The 20,905-nt window shown below is 44.5% G+C and overlaps 1 protein-coding gene across 1 annotated transcript; it reads right to left on the bottom strand.

Annotated features, from left to right (window-relative positions):
- Nucleotides 1–605: 605 nt before the first annotated feature.
- LOC140577300 (glutathione hydrolase 7) lies at nt 606–20,238 on the bottom strand. The gene is made up of 15 exons (XM_072697210.1): nt 19,533–20,238; nt 16,133–16,359; nt 14,942–15,093; nt 14,125–14,239; nt 11,647–11,714; nt 11,226–11,299; nt 10,396–10,589; nt 10,148–10,235; nt 9,028–9,155; nt 8,515–8,603; nt 8,083–8,235; nt 6,845–6,962; nt 6,047–6,184; nt 5,392–5,491; nt 606–3,613 (listed from the first exon to the last, which is right to left on the bottom strand). The coding sequence occupies exons 1-15, from the start codon at nt 19,750–19,752 to the stop codon at nt 3,438–3,440; spliced, it is 2,040 nt and encodes a 679-aa protein (XP_072553311.1). The 5' UTR covers nt 19,753–20,238; the 3' UTR covers nt 606–3,437.
- Between the last annotated feature and the right edge of the window lie 667 nt (nt 20,239–20,905).

Genomic DNA, 20,905 nt, shown 5'->3' with positions numbered 1-20,905 from the left:
CGCTCTACTCACTAGGAGTGCACACTAGTAGGACTTGTTAACAGTGGCTAGTGTGCACGTATTAATCCACGAAGACCCAGGAAAGTATATATATATATATATATATATATATATATATATATATATATCATATGAATGTGATATACAGGCCTTCTAATAATTAGATCTTCTACTGCACACTACTATTAGTAGTACACTAGCAGCACTAGCTAGAAATGTGGTCATAAAGGGATGCACATGGTCAGCAACAATGCCAGGAACACCTTCCCCACACCATCTCCACCAGCCTGGTCCGTGAAGCAAGGCAGGTTGGGTCCGAATTCTGACAGTACCATCTGTGAACCTGCAGACCTGCAAAATGCAGATCCCACACCCCTGGCGGTGTCTGTAACTGGCCAGTGTTGGGCCTGTGCTGAGCCACTGCAGCCTCAGCTTTCTGTCCCTGGCTGAAAGCAGTGGAGCCTGATGTGGGCCTCTGCTGCTGTAGCTCGTCTGTTGACCACTCGTATTAACAGGACTGCCCCTCTCCGGGTGTGCTTTGTTTATTACACCTTTCTGAGGAAACTCTAGACACACACACACTAAAAAACACTGACCAAATCTCCTTCAGTTCAGCAAAACCCTTTATTTTCAGAGTGAACAGTGGAACTGGAGCTTCACGGACAGACGGTCTATAAACACACTGCTGACCGGCTGACGGGCAGATGCAAGGCCTTGGCTAATAGCCGTGTGGAGCTGTTACTGTGGTCACACAGGTGTACTGAAACTGGCTGAACAATAATAATTACAAGCAAAATGACCATTAAAGTTAAATATAAACATTTACAGTGTAGGCCTGCTTTTAATGTGGCACACACACACACACACACACACACACACATATACACACACACTCTATACAAAAAGCTGTCACTGTGCAAAGAGGAAGGCAAAGGTCAGGCAGGATTAGTCGACTCACTGTGAAAAAACGCATCATATGCTGTTAAGTAGCTCAACACTGGACAACACTGCATACAAACGTGTAGCATTTTCCCCATTAATGTGTGGTCAGCGGTGCAGTGTTCACTGGATGTGTGAATAATAATAATAATAATAATAATAATAATAATTATAAGGGACACACAGAGCCACAACATTTTTTTGTTCCGATACCAATACATACTCTTTGTGTATCGGCCGATATATGATATCAGGATGGACTTTACTAAACATTACTGTGCAAAACAAATGAGCACAAAAATTAATGAACCCAATTTCAGATTATTTCTCACTAAAATTAATAATTGGTGACAGTGGTGTCTGGGCTCTGAACGTTTATTCATGTAATCTGTGGGTTTTGGACTCTTCTGGGACTCGAAACAGTGTTGGCTGCATGGGTGCCTGCCTGCCTGCCTGCATGGGTGCCTGCCTGCCTTCCTGCATGGGTGCCTGCCTGCCTGTCTGCATGGGTGCCTATCTGCCTGCCTGCATGGGTGCCTGCCTGCCTTCCTGCATGGGTGCCTGCCTGCCTTCCTGCATGGGTGCCTATCTGCCTTCCTGCATGGGTGCCTATCTGTCTTCCTGCATGGGTGCCTATCTGTCTGCCTGCATGGGTGCCTATCTGTCTGCCTGCATGGGTGCCTATCTGCCTTCCTGCATGGGTGCCTGCCTGCCTTCCTGCATGGGTGCCTGCCTGTCTGCCTGCATGGGTGCCTATCTGCCTTCCTGCATGGGTGCCTGCCTGCCTGTCTGCATGGGTGCCTATCTGCCTGCCTGCATGGGTGCCTGCCTGCCTGCCTTCCTGCATGGGTGCCTGCCTGTCTGCCTGCATGGGTGCCTGCCTGTCTGCCTGCATGGGTGCCTATCTGCCTTCCTGCATGGGTGCCTATCTGCCTTCCTGCATGGGTGCCTATCTGCCTTCCTGCATGGGTGCCTATCTGTCTGCCTGCATGGGTGCCTATCTGCCTGCCTGCATGGGTGCCTATCTGCCTGCCTGCATGGGTGCCTATCTGCCTGCCTGCATGGGTGCCTATCTGCCTTCCTGCACTCTTGAGTAAACAGAGCAGGCTGCTGAAGCCATGTGTGGATTTTAGCTGTTTTTTCTGAGCTGGATTACTCGCTGATAGTTGATGACAGGTCGAGGACACCTGCCTGATGTGCTCTGATGTCTGAGGGTTAGACAAGTCCTGCTGTTTGCTATAATATGTGCATCGTGGTTGTATGTTACTGTGATCCTGAGTTATGAAGCTTAGAATACCGGCAGTACAGGAATCGGGTTCAGTGAATGGATCGGTCTTGTGGATCGGCCTAATGATCCGGTATGCAGCTATTTTTGTTAGTATCGGGACAGATGTCTGACTCTAGCATTGGATCAGTGCATCCCTAAAAAAAAAAAAAAAAAAAAAATAATAATAATAATAATAACAATAATAATAATATACAGTGACTGATGATCTAACAGTACCATCAACAAGAAAAACTAAAAAAGTGCAAATGTTCACAAATCAATAATTGAGCTTCACTAACTGATTCAAAACAGACCAAAAATATTGAATTAATGAATAAACCTTTAACCATAACCAACGCTTTCTAAAATCATCTCTCATACGGAGCTCATGAAGCCCGCTCACGTTCAGTCTGCATTAACGTTCAACCCAGCGTTCAACTGATACTCAAAACTACAAAATCACCAATAAATAACAAGCGAGAGAGACTTAAGAGTTTAAATCTGATCTCAAAGCTTTTTCTGCCCCCCCACCCCCAATCCGATTCAAGCCACATTTGCAGGTGGTTTAGAAGCAGATTTCTGACGGGAGGGGGAAATGAATAAATACTAATTAAACTAATAATTAAAAATAAAAAAATAACGAAGTTGGTCTCAGCTGCTAGTCCGCCGTTTCCCCACCTAGACTGCTGACTGGATGACTGGATTAGACTCCATACTGCATGCTATTGATGTCAGAGGAACAGTCGCGAAACACCCACCACCATGCTTCACAGCAGAGAGTTTTTTTCTGATTTTTTTTTTTGTTTATTTATTTATTTATTGCCAAAAAGCTCTCTTTTTATTGAGAATAAAACTTCTATGTATTATTATTATAGCTTATAGGCAGCCTTGATGATGTGCAGCATGTGTTGTAAGCATGCTAACTGTTCTCAGGTGTGTGTGTGTGGTACAGCTTTGTTCTGTTAGGCACAAATAATGGAGCGAGTGATTGGGCACATCCGACTCGCTCAGAGAGAGTAAAGCCAGCTATGCTCTCTCTAAGAGAGTGTTTTATTACAGTATCCAATCACTTGATCTTGAATTGTATATATATATATATATACACTAAGGTGATGTACTGTGTGAAAGGGTGTGTGTAATCTCCCTGCCTGTTCTCCACACTCATACATTTACTGCACAAACTTTAACCCGCCCAAACACACGCCTGGATAGGTGGAGGCAGGGGGGGGGACTAGGGCATGGACATGGACATGGTGAGTGCAGAGGCGTCTGCACTGCGGGGGTCCTTCACTCCGATAATGAGGTCGTTGGTCCTCCTGGTTCCCTCCACCAGCGATATAACGTCCACTCTCTCCACCTCATGTCCTTTCAGCTTGAGGGCCTCAACGTCCTCCTTAAGAAACTCGGCTGAAGAGAGAGAGACAGTTACGTCAGATCAGACAGTGACTGATTAGATCAGACTCTGGGTCTGAGAAAACCTGATAAGATAGTCCTTTATTAGTCCCGCAGTGGGGAAATTCCCATGATGAGTCTGACCATGTTTAATATTCACTATTTTCAGCATTACACATGTCCCTGTTTCACAACACTATATGTCCAAATGTTTGTGGACACCACTTCTAATGAATGCATTCAGCTACTTAGAGTTGCACCCATTGCTGACACAGATGCCACCATGCCAGGCGTGGGCTAGATGGGTATAAAGCCCCCCAGCATTGAGGAGCTGTGGAGCAGTGGAAGAACTGTGTTCTCTGGAATGATGGATGGTGGTGGAGCTCCATCCTGTACTTTTGGGAAGAGTTAGGGAGTTGGGGTGATGATGAGGTGGGGTGGTGAATTTCAAACATCCTGACCTCACTAACGCTCTTGTCACCAAGTGCAATCAAATCCTCCTCCAAAATCCTAGAAGGCCTTCTTTGGGCAGTAGAGACAGTTACTCCAACAGAAGCAGGATAAACTCTTTGAATGAGCAGGTGTCCCAATACTATACAAACTGTATGAGGTGTGTGGGTCCCTCAGTTTGACTTACCACCCTGTCTCACACTCACACTCTATCTATCTGCCTGTCCATCTGTCCATCTACCTGTCTGTCTATCTATCTATATGTTTGCTTATCTGTCTATCTACCTGTCTGTTCGTCTGTCTGTTTGTCTATCCATTCATCTACCATCTGTCTGCTTATCGGTCTATGTACCTATCTGTCTGTTTGCTTATCTGTCTGTCTACCTGTCTGTCTGTCTGTCTGTCTATCTGTCTGTCGGCCTATCTATCTATCTATCTATCTGTCTGTCTGTCTGTTTGTCTTATCTGTCTATCTGTCTACCTGTCTGTTCGTCTGTCTGTTTATCTATCCATTCATCTACCATCTGTCTGCTTATCTGTCTATCTATCTGTCTGTCTGTCTCCTTATCTGTCTGTCTACCTGTCCGTCCGTCCGTCCATCTATCTGTCTGTCTATCTATCTATCTGTCTGTCTGTCTATCTAACTACTATATGGATAAACGTATTGAGACGCCTGCTTAAATGAGCTTGTTTTGTCAATTAATAACGTAGTGCTGCTTTAAATGACATCACAAAGAGGAAGTGACATCACTTGAACCTTTGGAGCAGCAAAAAACAAAAAAAAGGCAACCACATCTGCATATTCAGCCTACATTAGTTTAGCCCCGCCCCATCAGGATTATCCCAGTTCTTTCTAAATGAGAGCCAAAACAGTCTTACACTCTGCCTAAGTACACTTGGAGAGAGGCATGTTATAGTGGATCCAGAGTACAGAATGCTAACGGGTCATTTCAGATAATTATTCAATTAAAAATAACTAAATAATAAAATAAAAAAAGCCTGGCATCTGAGATACCACAGCAACCATCTAGGAACACCACAGCCCCCACTTAGTTAGACCTTAGCAACCATCTGGGACACTTCAGCAACCACAATCAGTCAATTACAGATAACTAACACCAGAAAAACTTTTTAAAAGCTGAACATCTTTAATTTAATTTAATTTTTAAAGCTCTTAATAAACTGAACCAGCTCTGGAGAACAGATACGGTTCGACAATCTGCCACAGAGCTGAGCGAGAGGGAGCGAGAGGGAGCGAGAGAGGGCAGAGGAAAGCAAACAGTGGTCATTAAAGCTCCTGAGTCACAGAAATAACAAGGGAGAGCAATAAAGACAGTCATTACCGTCAACCAGCAGGGTGTCAGGCTGCAGCTGAGGGTGGAGCCTGCCGTACGTCAGACTGTCACTCAGGTTTCTATGTAGTGACAACACATTCATCAGCACCTGCAGAAACAGCAAAAGAATAGCAGCTTAATGGATTTCAAACATGACATTTCATTAATAATAATAATAATAATAATAATAATAATAATTACACTGAAGATATTAATAAACAACATTATTATTGTTGCGTATTAAAAAAACTGGCATCTGAGATACCACAGCGACCATCTAGGAACACCACAGCACCCACTTAGTTAGACCTTAGCAACCATCTGGGGCACCTCAGCAACCACCAACCACCTGAAATACCAAAGCAGCCACCATAGCACCAAGATCACCTTGGTAACCACCAAAAAAAAAAAAAAAAAGAAACCCTGCAAACATTAGCAACCACCTAAAATACTTAAGTAACCGCCATAGCATTGTCAAAACCACTATAGCAACCACCTGGAAAACTTTAGCAGCCTTCTGCAATACTACACTAACCACCCTAGCAACCACCTAAGAACACCTTAGCCACACCATAGCTCTCACTTAGCAACCAACAGGGACATCTTATAGCATCAGGCTACCAATAGCCTGGAAGCCAGAGTTTTTAACTGTGACATTACGAACCTGTGTGATGCCGCTGAGGGCCCGGTCACCATTAGAGGACCCCAAGGCCACGTAGGTTCCACAGAAACCCAGGGAGGGTCTGACCACTGTGGGCATCAGAAACGAGAGCGGCCTCTTTCCTGGCTTGATGCCGTTACGCTGGAGGGAAGCACAGATATTAGGGGACAACAGACATTAGTCAGTGGCCTGGGGTTGTAGAGACCCCTCGTAAAACAAAGGGGATGTTAAATAAATACACAAAATGGACAAAAGTATTGGGACACGTGCTTATTCACCGTTTCTTCTGAAATAAAGGGTATTCAAATAGTTCCTGCTTTTGTTGGAGTTACTGTCTCTACTGTCCAGATAAGAAGACTTTCTACTAGATTTTGGAGGAGCATTGCTGTGAGGATTTGATTGCAGTCAGCCACAATAGCATTCATTAGTGAGGTCAGGATGTTGGATGATGATCACCACCCCACCTCATCATCCCCAACTTATCATAAAAGCACTGGATGGAGCTCCACCACCATCCATCATTCCAGAGAACACAGTTCCTCCACTGCTCCACAGTTCCTCAATGTTGGGGGGCTATATACCCCTCTAGCCCACGCCTGGCATTAGGCAGCATGGTGCCAATAGACTAATGAAGTTTATCTGCTCCAGAGAGTCCTATTCTATTGGTAGTACTTCTTCTCTACAGGGACTAGACAAGCTGTGTGTATCTGTAGGCAAAGGGAGAAACTTGAAGTAGCTGAATGCATTCATTAGAAGGGGTGTCCAGAAATATAGATAGTGGAGAGAGAGCTGAAGTGGTACCGGGTTTGGTGGGGCTGAGCCGTGGCTTTTGTTGGGCCAGGAAAAGTCCAGAATTTGACTGTTCAGAAGAATTCCAGAGGGGGTTACAATGCGACTTCCGAAAGGTTGATTCAGAGAGCTGTGGAAGACATTAAACACACACACACACACACACACACACACACACACACACACACACACACACACTCACTCTAATATTAAGTTGCCTCACCCAATGGTGCATGGTGACCTCCTAATATCTGACCACGTCTGAATGGTGGGTAAAAGTCATTACAAGGTAGTTTCCAGTATGAATCACCAGATGTGTAGTTTTTCATACAGCAACAGTAACAACTGTAGTGATTTTAACCCAGTATGATTTTCCAGATGTGTAGTTTTTTTCATACGCAGACGGCAACAACGATAGTGATTTTAATCCAGTATGAATCTACAGATGTGCAGTTTTTCATATGCTGACATGAAAAACTGTAGTGATTTTAATCCAGTATGAATCTACAGATGTGCAGTTTTTCATATGCTGACATGAAAAACTGTAGTGATTTTAATCCAGTATGAATCTACAGATGTGCAGTTTTTCATATGCTGACATGAAAAACTGTAGTGATTTTAATCCAGTATGAATCTACAGATGTGCAGTTTTTCATATGCTGACATGAAAAACTGTAGTGATTTTAATCCAGTATGAATCTACAGATGTGTCGTTTTTTGTACAGCGACAGTAACAACTGTAGTGATTTTAATCCAGTATGAATTTCCAGATGTGTAGTTTTTAATATACTTACATGAAAAACTGTAGTGATTTTAATCCAGTATGAATCTACAGATGTGTAGTTTTTCATACAGCAACAGTAACAACTGTAGTGATTTTAATCCAGTATGAATCTAAAGATGTGTATTTTTTTTGCAGTCTGACAATAATAACTATGAGGTAATGAGATTATGAAATTCCAGTATGAAATGTGCAGTATGAGCAGCTTGTTAATTAAAGATACGTTATTCCAGTATGAATCTGACTGTGTAGTTTTTTACAGTCATTGTAATCCAGTATGAATGCACAATGTGTGAAGTATGATCTTTGGAAAATGACACAGAGAAATTCTCCTGAACTAATCGGCCAGTCAAATCCCAGGAAATTACATCACAGGTCTTCCCTGGAAAAACTAATCCAGCAGTCGGGCTTTAGAGCCGTGATCCAATTTCCAACTCCCCCAGAACATGAGGAGACCCTCACTGCTTACCTCATTACAGACACAATGAAGTCATCTGGACCCATGACCATCACCTGGCTGGCCACAGTGCCCTCCGCCAGCGCGTAGCTGGGGGTGTAGTGTCCAGGAGGAGACGCATGAGAGTCATTTATCATCTGCCTGAACACACCAGCCTGGGTCTTACTGTAACACAACAACAAGGTGTTATTTCCCCCTGCATATATATATCACACACACACACCTCACACACACACCTAACACACACACCTAACACACACACCTCAAACCCCTGCATATTAATATACTACGGCCCCTGTCAGTCTAGTACACAATGACTATATTGACAAAAGTATTGGGACACCTACACATTATACTTTTTCGGCCCCCCTTTCCCGGTCCTGTATTATGTTATATTTATTAGATCTAAAGATCAAAAAGAGTCTGTGAGTCTGTGACTCTTACCTTAGCATCTGAGTCACAACTTCAGAGACGGAGGGGTCGTACATGGGGTCTCCAAGCCCACTGGCCAGTGACAAGGCAATTTTCAGAGTCTTCCAGCAAAACAGATGAAAAGAGCATGAGGCATTCTCTAATTTGCATTATGCAAAACTTTCACAGCAGAGAAGGGTAAGTTATGAGCCAAAACATTAAGACCAGATGAATCAAGGACCGCTGACTGTCTCATAACCACCTCCAAGGCCTGTGGGGCGCCACCGGTCAGCAGTGGTGAGTATCTACCGACCACAAGGCTATCCTGACTGGGCTGAACTGACAGAGAATACAGATGTTTAATGATGGTTACAAAAGAAACGTGTCACAACACACAGTGTGGCGCCCCCTGCTGTCCGGCTGCACGGACAGCACATTCAGAAGTCTCACAGAGGATCATAATGTTTTGGCTCATGGATGTAAATCATGCAGAAACAATCAGATATTAAACCCACATAAGTTTGTGAACTTGCTAAGCTGCTGTACCTCAGCTATCCAGTGGTGGGTGCTGTTCTTTTGTCCCTGGCTGGTGATATTGTAGCCCTCCAGGATGTTGAGGGCAGTAATGAGCGCAGTCCCGGCATGTGGGGGCGGGGCGGCCATGACTTGATGACCTGTACAGGGCAAGAGAAAACAACGTTTTTATACACCCCTTGTGCTTGTTCTTACTGGCCACTTTATTGGAAACACCTACATCACAGGTCCACAGTATGGGTGTACAGTTATTTTGGTGTACAGTTACTGTAGCTGTAGGCCTGCCCCATCTGTTGCTCTGCCCCAGTCACCATTGGTCAGTTGTTGTCCAATGGGCCGCTGCTAACCAGATGTTATTGGAGTGGAGCCACCACCCAATGAAGTTCAGACAAGAGCAGCTCTGTGGTCAGAAACTGACCATTGATGAAGGGCTAGATGACCAACACCATCAACAGATGAATTAGAGCTACAACAAAGGGGTTTCTGATAAAGTGGCCACTTAAAATAAGTGTCATTGGTCATTGGCTTACATGCTAACCCAGTGGTAGCGAAGTTGGACCAGGCCATTGGCTTACATGCTAACCCAGTGGTAGCGAAGTTGGACCAGGCCATTGGCTTACATGCTAACCCAGCGGTAGAGATATTGGACCAGGCCATTGGCTTACATGCTAACCCAGCGGTAGCGAAGTTGGACCAGGCCATTGGCCTACATGCTAACCCAGCGGTAGCGAAGTTGGACCAGGCCATTGGCCTACATGCTAACCCAGCGGTAGAGATATTGGACCAGGCCATTGGCTTACATGCTAACCCAGCGGTAGAGATATTGGACCAGGCCATTGGCTTACATGCTAACCCAGCGGTAGCGAAGTTGGACCAGGCCATTGGCTGACGTGCTAACCCAGCGGTAGAGATATTGGACCAGGTCATTGGCTTACATGCTAACCCAGCGGTATTGATGTTGGACCAGGCCACTGACTGGTGTATTCTGGAAGCTGTTAGCTTTTTGTCTTTTGGTCCATGGTCATTACAATGACAATGCGTGTGTATGAATTTGGGGGCGGGGAGGCATCCGGAGGTGGGTGGTATCCGGAGAAGCGCTGAAGGGAGGGGTGATAATAAAGGAGATAATTACCCTGGTAGAGGCTCTGCACTGGCTGCTGTAGGACTGTAGTGTAGTTACTCAAGTCCTCCTCAGTCAGAACTCCTCCACTGGAATAAACCTGCAGCACAGAGACATTATCTGACCTCAAAATAAGCCTAAAAACACAGTTCAGACTCCAGCGTTACGTAAGTGTAATTCACTGTGTTACTAACTATGTAATTAAGGGTGTTAATATGTAGTTATTCTTCAATAATACAGTCATATAGAGGCTGCTGTACCGTAGACGCCATCTCCTGGCTCAGGTTTCCACTGTAAAACTCAGAGATCCCATTGGCTGCTACCCTGTCCAGAAGGGCTGCTAGGTCAAGGCGTCTGGTGAAGAGGCCGGAGAGAGGTGGCCGACCATCGGGCAGGAAGAGCTCCCGGAAAGCCTCGGAAACGTTCTGATCTTTGACTTTAGCGAGAGCGTCCGCTGCAGGGACATACACATTCATAATCAGACTCCAATCAACACGTCTCTGAAAGGTGCGGACCACCGCGCGCATGGAAAAGACCCCACTATGGATTGGATCAGCGAGCCCTGGGCGCCCATGACCCGGTCTGACCACTGCATACGGGGAACCATTTTAAATAAATAAATAAATCAATACATAAATAAATGTCAGATATCAGCATTCAGTGATGTCTCAGGTAAATGATTACAGGTGTGGTCAGATCAGATGCTATACACACAAACCTACATACACACACACACACACACACACACACACACATTTACTAATTAAGCAAAACCAATAAACAGCCTTAATAACCTGCATGACCCAATCAGCTCCTCTCAGTTCAACCCACAACTCAGTCCTACCTGAACCCCCCCGCCCCCCCCTCCAGCCAAGGCATCCTAACCACAGTGGACACCCCCGTATGTCCCCAGTGTCCCATCAGTGACAAAAACATGGTCAGCCTGTGTGCTGCCATCAATCACACACATGCTTGCTGCACTAAATCTGCTATAGAGTGTATACACTGTGTGTGTGTGTGTGTGTGTGTGTGTGTGTGTGTGTGTGTGTGTGTGGGTGAGTGTGTGTGTGTGTGTTAGAGAGAGACCTACCCAGGTCATGGGTGATATTGAATCCATTCCTGGCCACATCTGCAGCCATGGTGATGACCTCCTTCCATGGTCTCCTACAAAAGACTTTGCTGTAAGGCTGACGGGAGAAAACCGTGGCATGTTTTTTTTTGTGGTCTGCTCTGGTGGGCTTCGCTTTACTTATTCTTTGATTCTTTTTATTAAGCATATAAATTTATATTTATAATAACATTCATATAAATCACCAGCTGACCAAAAGATAGCCCTGTGTGTGTATGTTTTATTAGGCAATACTGCTGTTTGAGCTACAAGCAAATGCAGAACTAGGGCTAACTGTGTGTGTGTGTGTGTGTGTGTGTGTGTGTGTGTGTGTGTGTGTGTGTGTGCTTATGTGTATTTGCACAACACAACTCCAGACCCAATCCAGTGACCTTGTACGTACTTTCCATAGAGCTGATGAGCCTGATGGAGTCCACTGAGCATGCCTGGAACAGCCACCAGCAGACCAGGCTGAAGGACAGATAAACACAGAGAGGTCCAGACTTGAGTAAAAGTACAGGTACTCGATCAGAAAAGTGACCTGAGTAGAAGCAGAAGTGTCTTTAAGTACTGAAGTACTCAACATTTTTGGTACTTAAGTACTGCAAGTAGTTTAGTATTCTAAAAAGTACTGCTTAAGTACTGCAAGTAGTTTAGTATTCTAAAAAGTACTGCTTAAGTACTGAAAGTAGTTTAGCATTCTAAAAAGTACTGCTTAAGTACTGAAAGTAAAAGTACAGTACTGTGTTCTGTAGTTCTTCCAGAAAGCAGTCAAAAGTTTGGGTATCAGTGTTTATATTAGTTCAGATGCTCAGACTTAAGGCCTGTCTCAGTTCCTCTGGCTGTAGTAGAAGGACAGGACTGTAGAAGACAGAGCTCATGAGCACGACTCTTCAGAACGGACTCCTGAACCTGAACCTTCCACATACAAGAGTTTCATCTGTAAAACCAGTGAGGAGCAGCTCAATCCCCTGAGCTTCACTCTCTGTAAACTCAACTACAGCTGAAAGATCTCAGGCCATTCGGCACATACGAGTATTTGCAGTTGGAGGTGGTTCTTCTGGTGGTTCTTCTTCTTCTTCTTCCATCTGGAGATAAACTAACAGAGCTCTAGTGTTAGGGTCCACACTGCTGATCAATGTTGAGATGGCTTCATCGAACACGGTGACAGCGCCATCTAGTGCTCTGGAGCTGATAATGTACGTTTTTATTATTGTAGCGAGTAACAATGCAGCACTTAAACAAACAATGTAACGGAGTAAAAGTATTAAACTCATCCAAAATATGCAGTGAAGTAAAGTTCAAACCCCACCAACACCACAGCCCTCCATGGTCAGGGGTCCGAATATAAGAAGGCCTCCACCCATGTCTAACCTGCAGGTGGGTATGCATTGTTGACCAAACTGAGATGCAGGACTAAAACAAATGTGAGTTAGGAGAACTTCACTATGTAGACTACACTACGCTGCAGGGCCGGCCCAAGCCTTTATGGGGCCCTAAGCAGATTTTTGTTTGGGGTCCCCCGCCCGTACCACCACCTCAGCACCAGATGCCTTATAATTTCATAGGGAGAGAGAGATATTGCGCAATACGTTGAAGCACCCGGGCCTTTATCGTCCACCCAAGCGGAGGCGTATATATCTGCATTTGCCCGAAAGTGGCAGCAGCCAACTAGTGTTGATGTCCCAACTATGAAAATAAATTCATTTAAAAATATTTTTTATCTGTGTGAAACCGTTTCTTTTTATTATTTAATGTTATTTTAAAAAGATGTATTTTTTATCATAATATCTTGGTGCTCTTGGGGGTCCCCTGGTGGTGTTGGGGTTCTAAACACAGTGTTGCCAATTTAGCGACTTTTTTAGGCCCCTCTGGCGACTTTTTTTTTATTTAAATGAGCTAAAAATTGCGACAAATTTGATTTCTGTAATTCACGTCAAAATTGTTTACATAATTTGGGTCTCGACATAGCATTAAAGTCATGAAGATATTTTGGGAAGTAAATATCTATGTCAAATGTAATTTTTATGTAAATTACAGAAATCTATTTTGTCCTGTGTTGTTAAATGTTAGCATATCAAATTTAATAATAATAATAAAAAAAATGAACAATAAAAGTTCCTTTATAGTTTTAACACATTTAGGGTGTTTTTGTACTCACTTTTTTACTTTTTTCTCCCAGAACATTAACCCTTCATTTTACAGCTTTAAATACAAGCAAATGAACAATTATGCAAATTAGGCGATGATGTCATTTAGTGACTTCTAGCGACTTTTAAGACTGAGTTGGCAAGACACTAATTCGAGTATGCCTTGGGTCGGCTCTGCTGCATTGAGTAAACTCCCAAAACTCTCTGGAATCAGTTTCTACGTTATTTGGAGGCCTAATAGAAAGTTCCCAAACAGCTCAGAGCTCAGAAACAGGATCTGAGGCCTGGTGGCTTTTGTACATTTTCATTGTACTGCCGGTCATCATCTGATGAACTGGGAACAGGGAACCAGGCAATTAATGACAGGGTTGTGGGGTCCCAGTCATCATACCCAGGCTCAGCAAGTTGCCACTGTTGGGTCCTCCTTGAGAACCACAGCGATGGATGCCCACTGCTCCGGGCCTGTGTGCTCATGGTTATCTGTGTGTGTGTGTGTGTGTGTGTGTGTGTGTGTTTTGATCACTATTGTGTATGTGTGTTTACGTGTCACTGCACAGACGGGTTAAAGCCGGAGGCTAAATTCCATACGGTTGTCTTGGCTTGGAAGGTGTTCTATAGATTTGGTTCTCCTCTCTAGGGTCAACTAGTCCAACTATTACCTCAGACTACCTCAGTTTCCTCAACTGTTCCTTAAGAAACGACACTTTACTTGGACTAACCGGGCACTTTACCTTCTGCTCCAGACTCAGCAGCATCTCCTCCCGAACACCAGAGGGCGCAGTTTCCCGGAAGTCGATGACCCGGCTCTCGTTTTTCCGAATATCGTGAACCAGCATCACTCCACCACTGCACAGACACAGGTCAGCTGTTCATGACCACCGAAAGCAACGACCTTTGGCAGTAGCAGCTTTGCTGGCTATTTCTGACTGCATGTACATTTACAATTCATGAGCCCCAGTGATAACAGGCCTCTTTCCCACTGCAGGGCCAAACGTTTCGCAAAGCTGTGCCAGGAAGTGCAGGCATGGCGTCTCCTCATAATTTTATTCGCTAGTCTTGAACTAAAACCACGAGCTAACTTCGCTAGCTAGCTTACTGAAGCCGTCAGCATTGTCTAATCCGCATGCGGTAGCGATGTTGGACTAGGCCATTGGCTGACGCGCTAACCCTTCGTCTTCAAGCCCTCCCGTCGAACTATTCTGTGGCTAAGTACAGTTAACTAACTGTGCTGGGAAAACCAGACCCAGAACCGTACCCTCGGCTTAGAATGGTTCGGCCCTGCAGTGAAAGAAAGGCCATAGCCCTAACTACACTGTGCCCAACTACTCGAAATGGGAATTCTGGAATCATCTGTTGCCATAATATGATCCTGCTGTATTTTAACAATCCACATAAATCACATTGTGTCAAAACTTGTCAATAAACAGTCAATAAACCCCTTAAATTCTTCATATTTAATTACTAAACTAATTGTATTTTTTCAGGAAATGTCACATATTATTTTGCTTTGATAGTAGAGAGTCTGAAAGTACAGTTTTCCCCACATACCCGCCGATCCCCGATGCATGGGGGTGGATGATGCCCAGGCAGAGGGCAGCGGCTATTGCAGCGTCCACGCTGGAGCCCTGCTGACCGAGCACATCAAAACCCAGAGACGTACAGCGGGCTACATCCGTCACCACGGCACCCTGGTTAAAAATCTGCGAGAACAGAAAAACAAACATTGTTAGATCATAAAACCACCACAAAAAAAGAAATTCTTATATATTTATTTTCTTATTGATCCAGGTATATTAATGCTTTAATAAAAAAAAATACTAATAATAATAAGCATGATTGATCACCAACCCCAGATACAGTCGATCAGCCAAGACATGTTTGGTATCTGAAAGTTTACAAAGGGAGACGCTAGGCTAACATGGCTAACAAAGACTAGACTTAGATGGTCACCAATCTCATCTCTGTAAACACACTCAAAAGCTTTAGATTTTTTTTTGGCTTCAAAACTTCACTGAAAAGCTACTTAATTAACATTTGCAAATGAACCACTCAAATTATTCAGTATCCAGTCTGAATTATCCAGAAACCACTGCAATCTATTGAGTATCCAGTCAAATGCTGGATATTTCAGCAGTGGATACATAATAGACTACAGTGGTTTCTGTATAATTCAGACTGGATACTGAATAGTTGATAGCGGTTGCTGAAAAATCCATAGATACGAAATAATTCATAGTGGATACGAAACAGATCATAGTGGTTTCTGGATAATTCAGACTGGATACTGAATAATTCATTGTGGATACATACTAGACTATATTAGTTTCTGTTTAGTTCAGACTTGATACTGAATAGTTGATAGCGGTTACTAAAAAATCCATAGATACAAAATAATTCATAGTGGATACTCAACAGAATATAATGGTCTCTGGATAATTTATATTAGATACTGAATAATTCAGACTGGATACTCAATTTATTATAGTGGTTTCTGGATAGTTCAGACTAGATACTGAACAGCAGTTACTGAAAAAATCATAGATACTGAATAATTCATAGTGGATACTAAACAGATCATAATGTTTTTTTTGGATAATTCCAAAACTTGGAAGATACTGAATTTTTCCAGAGTGGATACTGAAAACTTCAGACTAGACACTGAACAATTCATAGTGGAGACTGAATAACTAGATAAAAAAAATCTAAGCACTTAATCCACATTTAATTTACCATATGTACCTGAGGGTCCCCAAAGTAGATCTGCATGATGAGGGCGACGGTGACCCCCGTGGCGAAGGTCAGGCAGGCCGTGATGATGACAGTCAGGCCATCCCGTGTGCAGGCGCAATCCTGCCCGAGTGGGTCCAACCGCGTCTCCCTCAGCGGAGACAGGTCCTGACTGGCCAGGTCAGAGGCCGAGGAGGCCAGACGCTGGAGTCTCGCAGACTTCAGGAACAGGTCAGGGTCTGAGGACACAAGTGGTGGGAGTCTCGGTAATCAGCACAACATTTATGGGCTGCAATGACCAGGGGTACACTTCTGAAATATTAATGAAACAATTAGATTACTCAATCAATCAATCAATCAATCGGTCGGTCAATAAAATGTTCAACTGCTCCCCTAGTTGCCAGAACTTGTGAAAGCTGAGAAGACCGTCCAGGAAGTCCTCCTGACAGTACAGTAGGATTCAAACAGACTGCATAAATGCTGCTTGACGTACAGGTCTCAGGCTCCTGTCCCCCACAGTGGTCAAAAAATGATCTCAGGAGGATATACACTGATCTGCCATAACATTAAAACCACTGCAGGTCTTGAAGGTGATGAAGGTGCTGAGGCAGGAAAAATGGACAAGCATAAGAATCTGAGACACTTTAACAAGAAGAACCAAACTGTGATGTTCTAGACAAGTCAGACTGGGTCAGAACATCTCCAGAACATCAGGCTTCAGGTCTTGTGGGGTACCAAAACTGGGTCCTGGGTGTCAAAGGCTCATTGATGCTCCTGGAGGTCCAACCTCACAACTTCTGGACCTAAAGGATCTGCTGCTAATGTTAGTTTTGGTGCCAGATACCAGAGGACACCTTTAGAGGTCTTATGGATTCCATGCTCTGAGGGGGACCTACACATACTACACATATAATGTTATGGCTGACCGGTGTCGATTTGCCAGATTACCGGTCAGCTCTGAGAGTGGCGAGGGAAGTGAACACCCTGAGCAAATGCAGAAGTAGGCCACGCTGTGGGAAATGAGACATTTCTCCTTTTCTAACGTTTCCCACCATGTGCAGAACCCCCAGGTGTCCCGTACTGAGCCTGTAAACCATAGAACAGCTATTGTGCACTGCACGCAAAACTCTCGAAATCTGATGCGGTCATGCAAAACCTGACGCACCACCACCCAACAACAGAGGCCGACTGCAGCACTGCTAACACAGCAGCACAACGGTGGCCGAGCGGTTGTCCTTTCAGCTTACAGATAGGCGGCCCCACCTAATGCAAATACGTCTCTCACTGAACCGAAAAGCTGATGACCAAAGTACACGATATGGACAAAAGTATTGGGACGCCTGCTCATTCACTGTTTCTTCTGAAATCAAGGGCACTAAAAAGAGCTGATCCTGCTTTTGTTGGAGTAACTTTCTCTACTGTCCAGGGAGGAAGACTTTCTACTAGATTTTGGAGGATGAGCATTGCTGTGAGGATTTGATTGCATTCAGCAACAAGAGCACGAGTTAGTAAGGTCAGGATGTTGGATGATGATGGCCACCTCACCTCATCATCCCCAACTCCCCAACTCATCCCAAAGTATTGAATGGAGCGCCACCATCCATCATTCCAGAGAACACAGTTCTTCCACTGCTCCACAGCTCAATAATGCTGGGGGGCTTTATAAATACCCCTCTACTAGCCCACGCCTGGCATTATTAGGCCGCATGGTGCCAATAGGGTCATCAATGCTGATCTTCACCAGAGAGTCCTATTCTATTGGCAGTACTTCTTCTCTACAAGCTGTGTCATTTGCACATTTGTGTCAGCAGCAATGGTTGCAACTAAAGTAGCTGAATGCATTTATTAGAAGGGGTGTCCACCTCACAACTTACAGGGTTAAAAGGATCTGCTGCTAAAGTCTGAAGGAGTCCAGACACCACAGGACACCTTCAGAGGTCTTGTGGAGCCCATGCCTCAATGAGTCAGAGCTGTTTTGGAGGCACAAGGGGGGTCGACACAATATTAGGCTGCTGGTTTTAATGTAATGGCTGATCACTGGTAAAAGGAGTGAACTCAGTGTTCACTGCACACAAATCTATGATTGGGAAACCAGCTAGTATTAAGTATTAAGAGGAACATCTAGAGGGTCATGAGCACCCAAGGCTGATTGATACTCATGAAGGCCCCACCTCACAACCTACAGGGCCTAAAGGATCTGCTGCTAACATCTGAAGGAGTCCAGATACCGCTTCAGAGTTCCTGTGGAGAACATGCAAGAGCCAGACTCGGCCGTAGAACATCAGTACTGTTCCTAATGGATATGGGCAATGGATATATGTAGGCCTACATATACACACACACACACACACACACACACACACACATATATATATATATATGAGTATATATATTTATTTATTTTTAATATATGTTTTTATACATATATATATATATATATATATATATATATATATATATATATATATGTTAATTAATTATTTTTTTATCTATCTATTTCAGTTTGATGTATTAAAATTATTTATTTTTTTTTTTTTTGAAGGAGCTGAATCACCAGAGCACCCACAGTGATTCGTCTGGAGCTGTGATTGATCAGGATGTTATATATACATATATATAATTATATATATATATATATATATATATATATATATATATATATATATATATGCTATTTTATTTATTTATTTTTTAATCTATGTATTTCAGTTTAATTTATTTAAATTATTATGAATTTTTTATTATATGAAGGAGCTGAATCACCAGAGCACCCACAGTGATTCGTCTGGAGCTGTGATTGATCAGGATGCTCAAAGCACACAGTACAAACGCTGACGTTACACTAACTCGAGGGTTTCGTATTGGAAGGCCTGCAAAGGCCAGATCTGCTGTTGAAGGACATACTGTGAAGCCCTAATGGCCGTTTTAAGGCCGTTATAATAAACTAAACTTAAATAATAATAAAATAAAAATAAAATAAAAGTTCACTGGTGCATTTAATGGACTATGCCACAGCTTTGCCATCAGCAGCCGGAGTATGAGAGAGCGCAGTTGGCCGTGCTCCCTCTCCGGGTGGGTAGATGGCGCCCTCCCTCCCCTCACCACTCCTAAGCGATGTTGGCGGGCACTAGCCAGGGCCCCGGTGCTTTCCTCAGAGAGTCTCGGCCGCCTGGCGATGCCTCGCTGGAGGCCGTTTGGGAAGAGGAGCATTGCTAGTGCTGGGGGTGGGTTAACTTAGGGGTAATTGTAAACACATTCGTGGAGGAGGGATGCATGCAGGGTGTTGTGTGGCCAAAAATAGTCCCCCAAGAAAATGCCATACAAAACTCAGAAGACACGCTGGTGGTTCTAGATATGGCCATATATCTGGTTCCTTTCACCCCCACCCTAAAGAAATCAGACACCGGGGTACCTGTGTCCTGCTCGCTCAGGAAGTTGTCATCATCTCTGCGGGACTTGAGGGCGTTCTCTCCAGAAATGGCATCATCTTCAGGTAAGCGTGGAAAACTAGTGATGCTCATGTAGTCCACTGGAGAGTACGCACTTCCCAGGGTGGTCTCCTGGCTGGCATCCTTGTCCACTATGGTGCCAGAGGAGTATCCAGCTCCAGCTGCAGCATCAGGAGCAAACATGATGAGGCGTGCAGAAGAGCTGGCTCACACTGGAGCCTCAGCAATCCTCCAAAGGGGTCTTTGTTCACAGGGTGAGGTCAGATTTGGGTAGAAGGCCGTGGCAGATCGTGCCCCCCAGCCCAGGTGCTGACTGCAAGCTATTCAATATTAATAATACTCCACTAACAGTGCAAAAACACGAATCTGCATCAGTCACGAGCTGTTAAGAAGCCTAGCAGACAGACGACGCCAGCATGGCCTTCAGGACGCGCCCAAGCGACCACCGCCACCCTCCGTGACGACCACCGCTCCAAACCTGCTCCACGCGCATCCAAAACGTCAACGAAATCACACCGAAGCCCAGGACGTGTCCTCCGGAGCTCCGTGCTGTGCCGAAAGCTGTGAAATCCTAAGGAGATCCGCTGACATCATCGCCGATTGTGGCCTTTTAAAGGCGCAGGTGTCCCTGAAGCCTCGCATCCCCAGTGGCTGCGCTCCAAATGCAGCCCTCGTCCCCTATGTAGTGAGCCTAGGTTGCCTGTGTTGTTCAGCCTTCTTCCCAAAGTGCTCTGATGCAAATACTCAGACAGTTCCTCAGAAATGTGAAGCCAATGCTGCCAAATACAACAATGATGACATTGGTACTCCGACCAGCCATAACATTAGAACCACTGAGATCTGAACGGAATATTATTGATCAGCCTGTTAGGCAGGAAGTGACTGTCAGTTGTTAAAGGTGATGAAAGAATCTGAGACACTTTGACAAGAACCAAACTGCGACATGTGGGTCAGAAGAACATCTCCAGAACATCAGGCGGCAGGTCTTGTGGGGTGGTCCTGCCGGGATATGCAGTGGGCAGTACCTAGCTAATATAGCAACAGGGTCATGGGTGCCCAGGGCTCATTGATGCTCATAGAGGTCTCCACTTACACAGCCCTTGGTTCTGGATGCTGTAGGACACCTTCAGAGGTCTCGTAGAGTCCACGGCCCAACGGGTCAGAGCTGTTTTGTTGGCAAGAGGAGGCCCAATATTAGGTCTGTGGTTTTAATGTTATGGCTGATCAGTGTAATGCACCAAAACATGAATGTGTTCCTTGATACACTACCTGTCCAAATGTTTGCGGACACTCCTTCTAAGAAATGCATTCAGCTATCTAGAACCTGTAGAGAAGA

Source organism: Salminus brasiliensis, chromosome 14 (assembly GCF_030463535.1).
Source record: "Salminus brasiliensis chromosome 14, fSalBra1.hap2, whole genome shotgun sequence".
NCBI lineage: Eukaryota > Metazoa > Chordata > Actinopteri > Characiformes > Bryconidae > Salminus > Salminus brasiliensis.
Note: the sequence above shows the minus strand (reverse complement) of the source record. Positions and strands in the feature narration are given on the sequence as shown.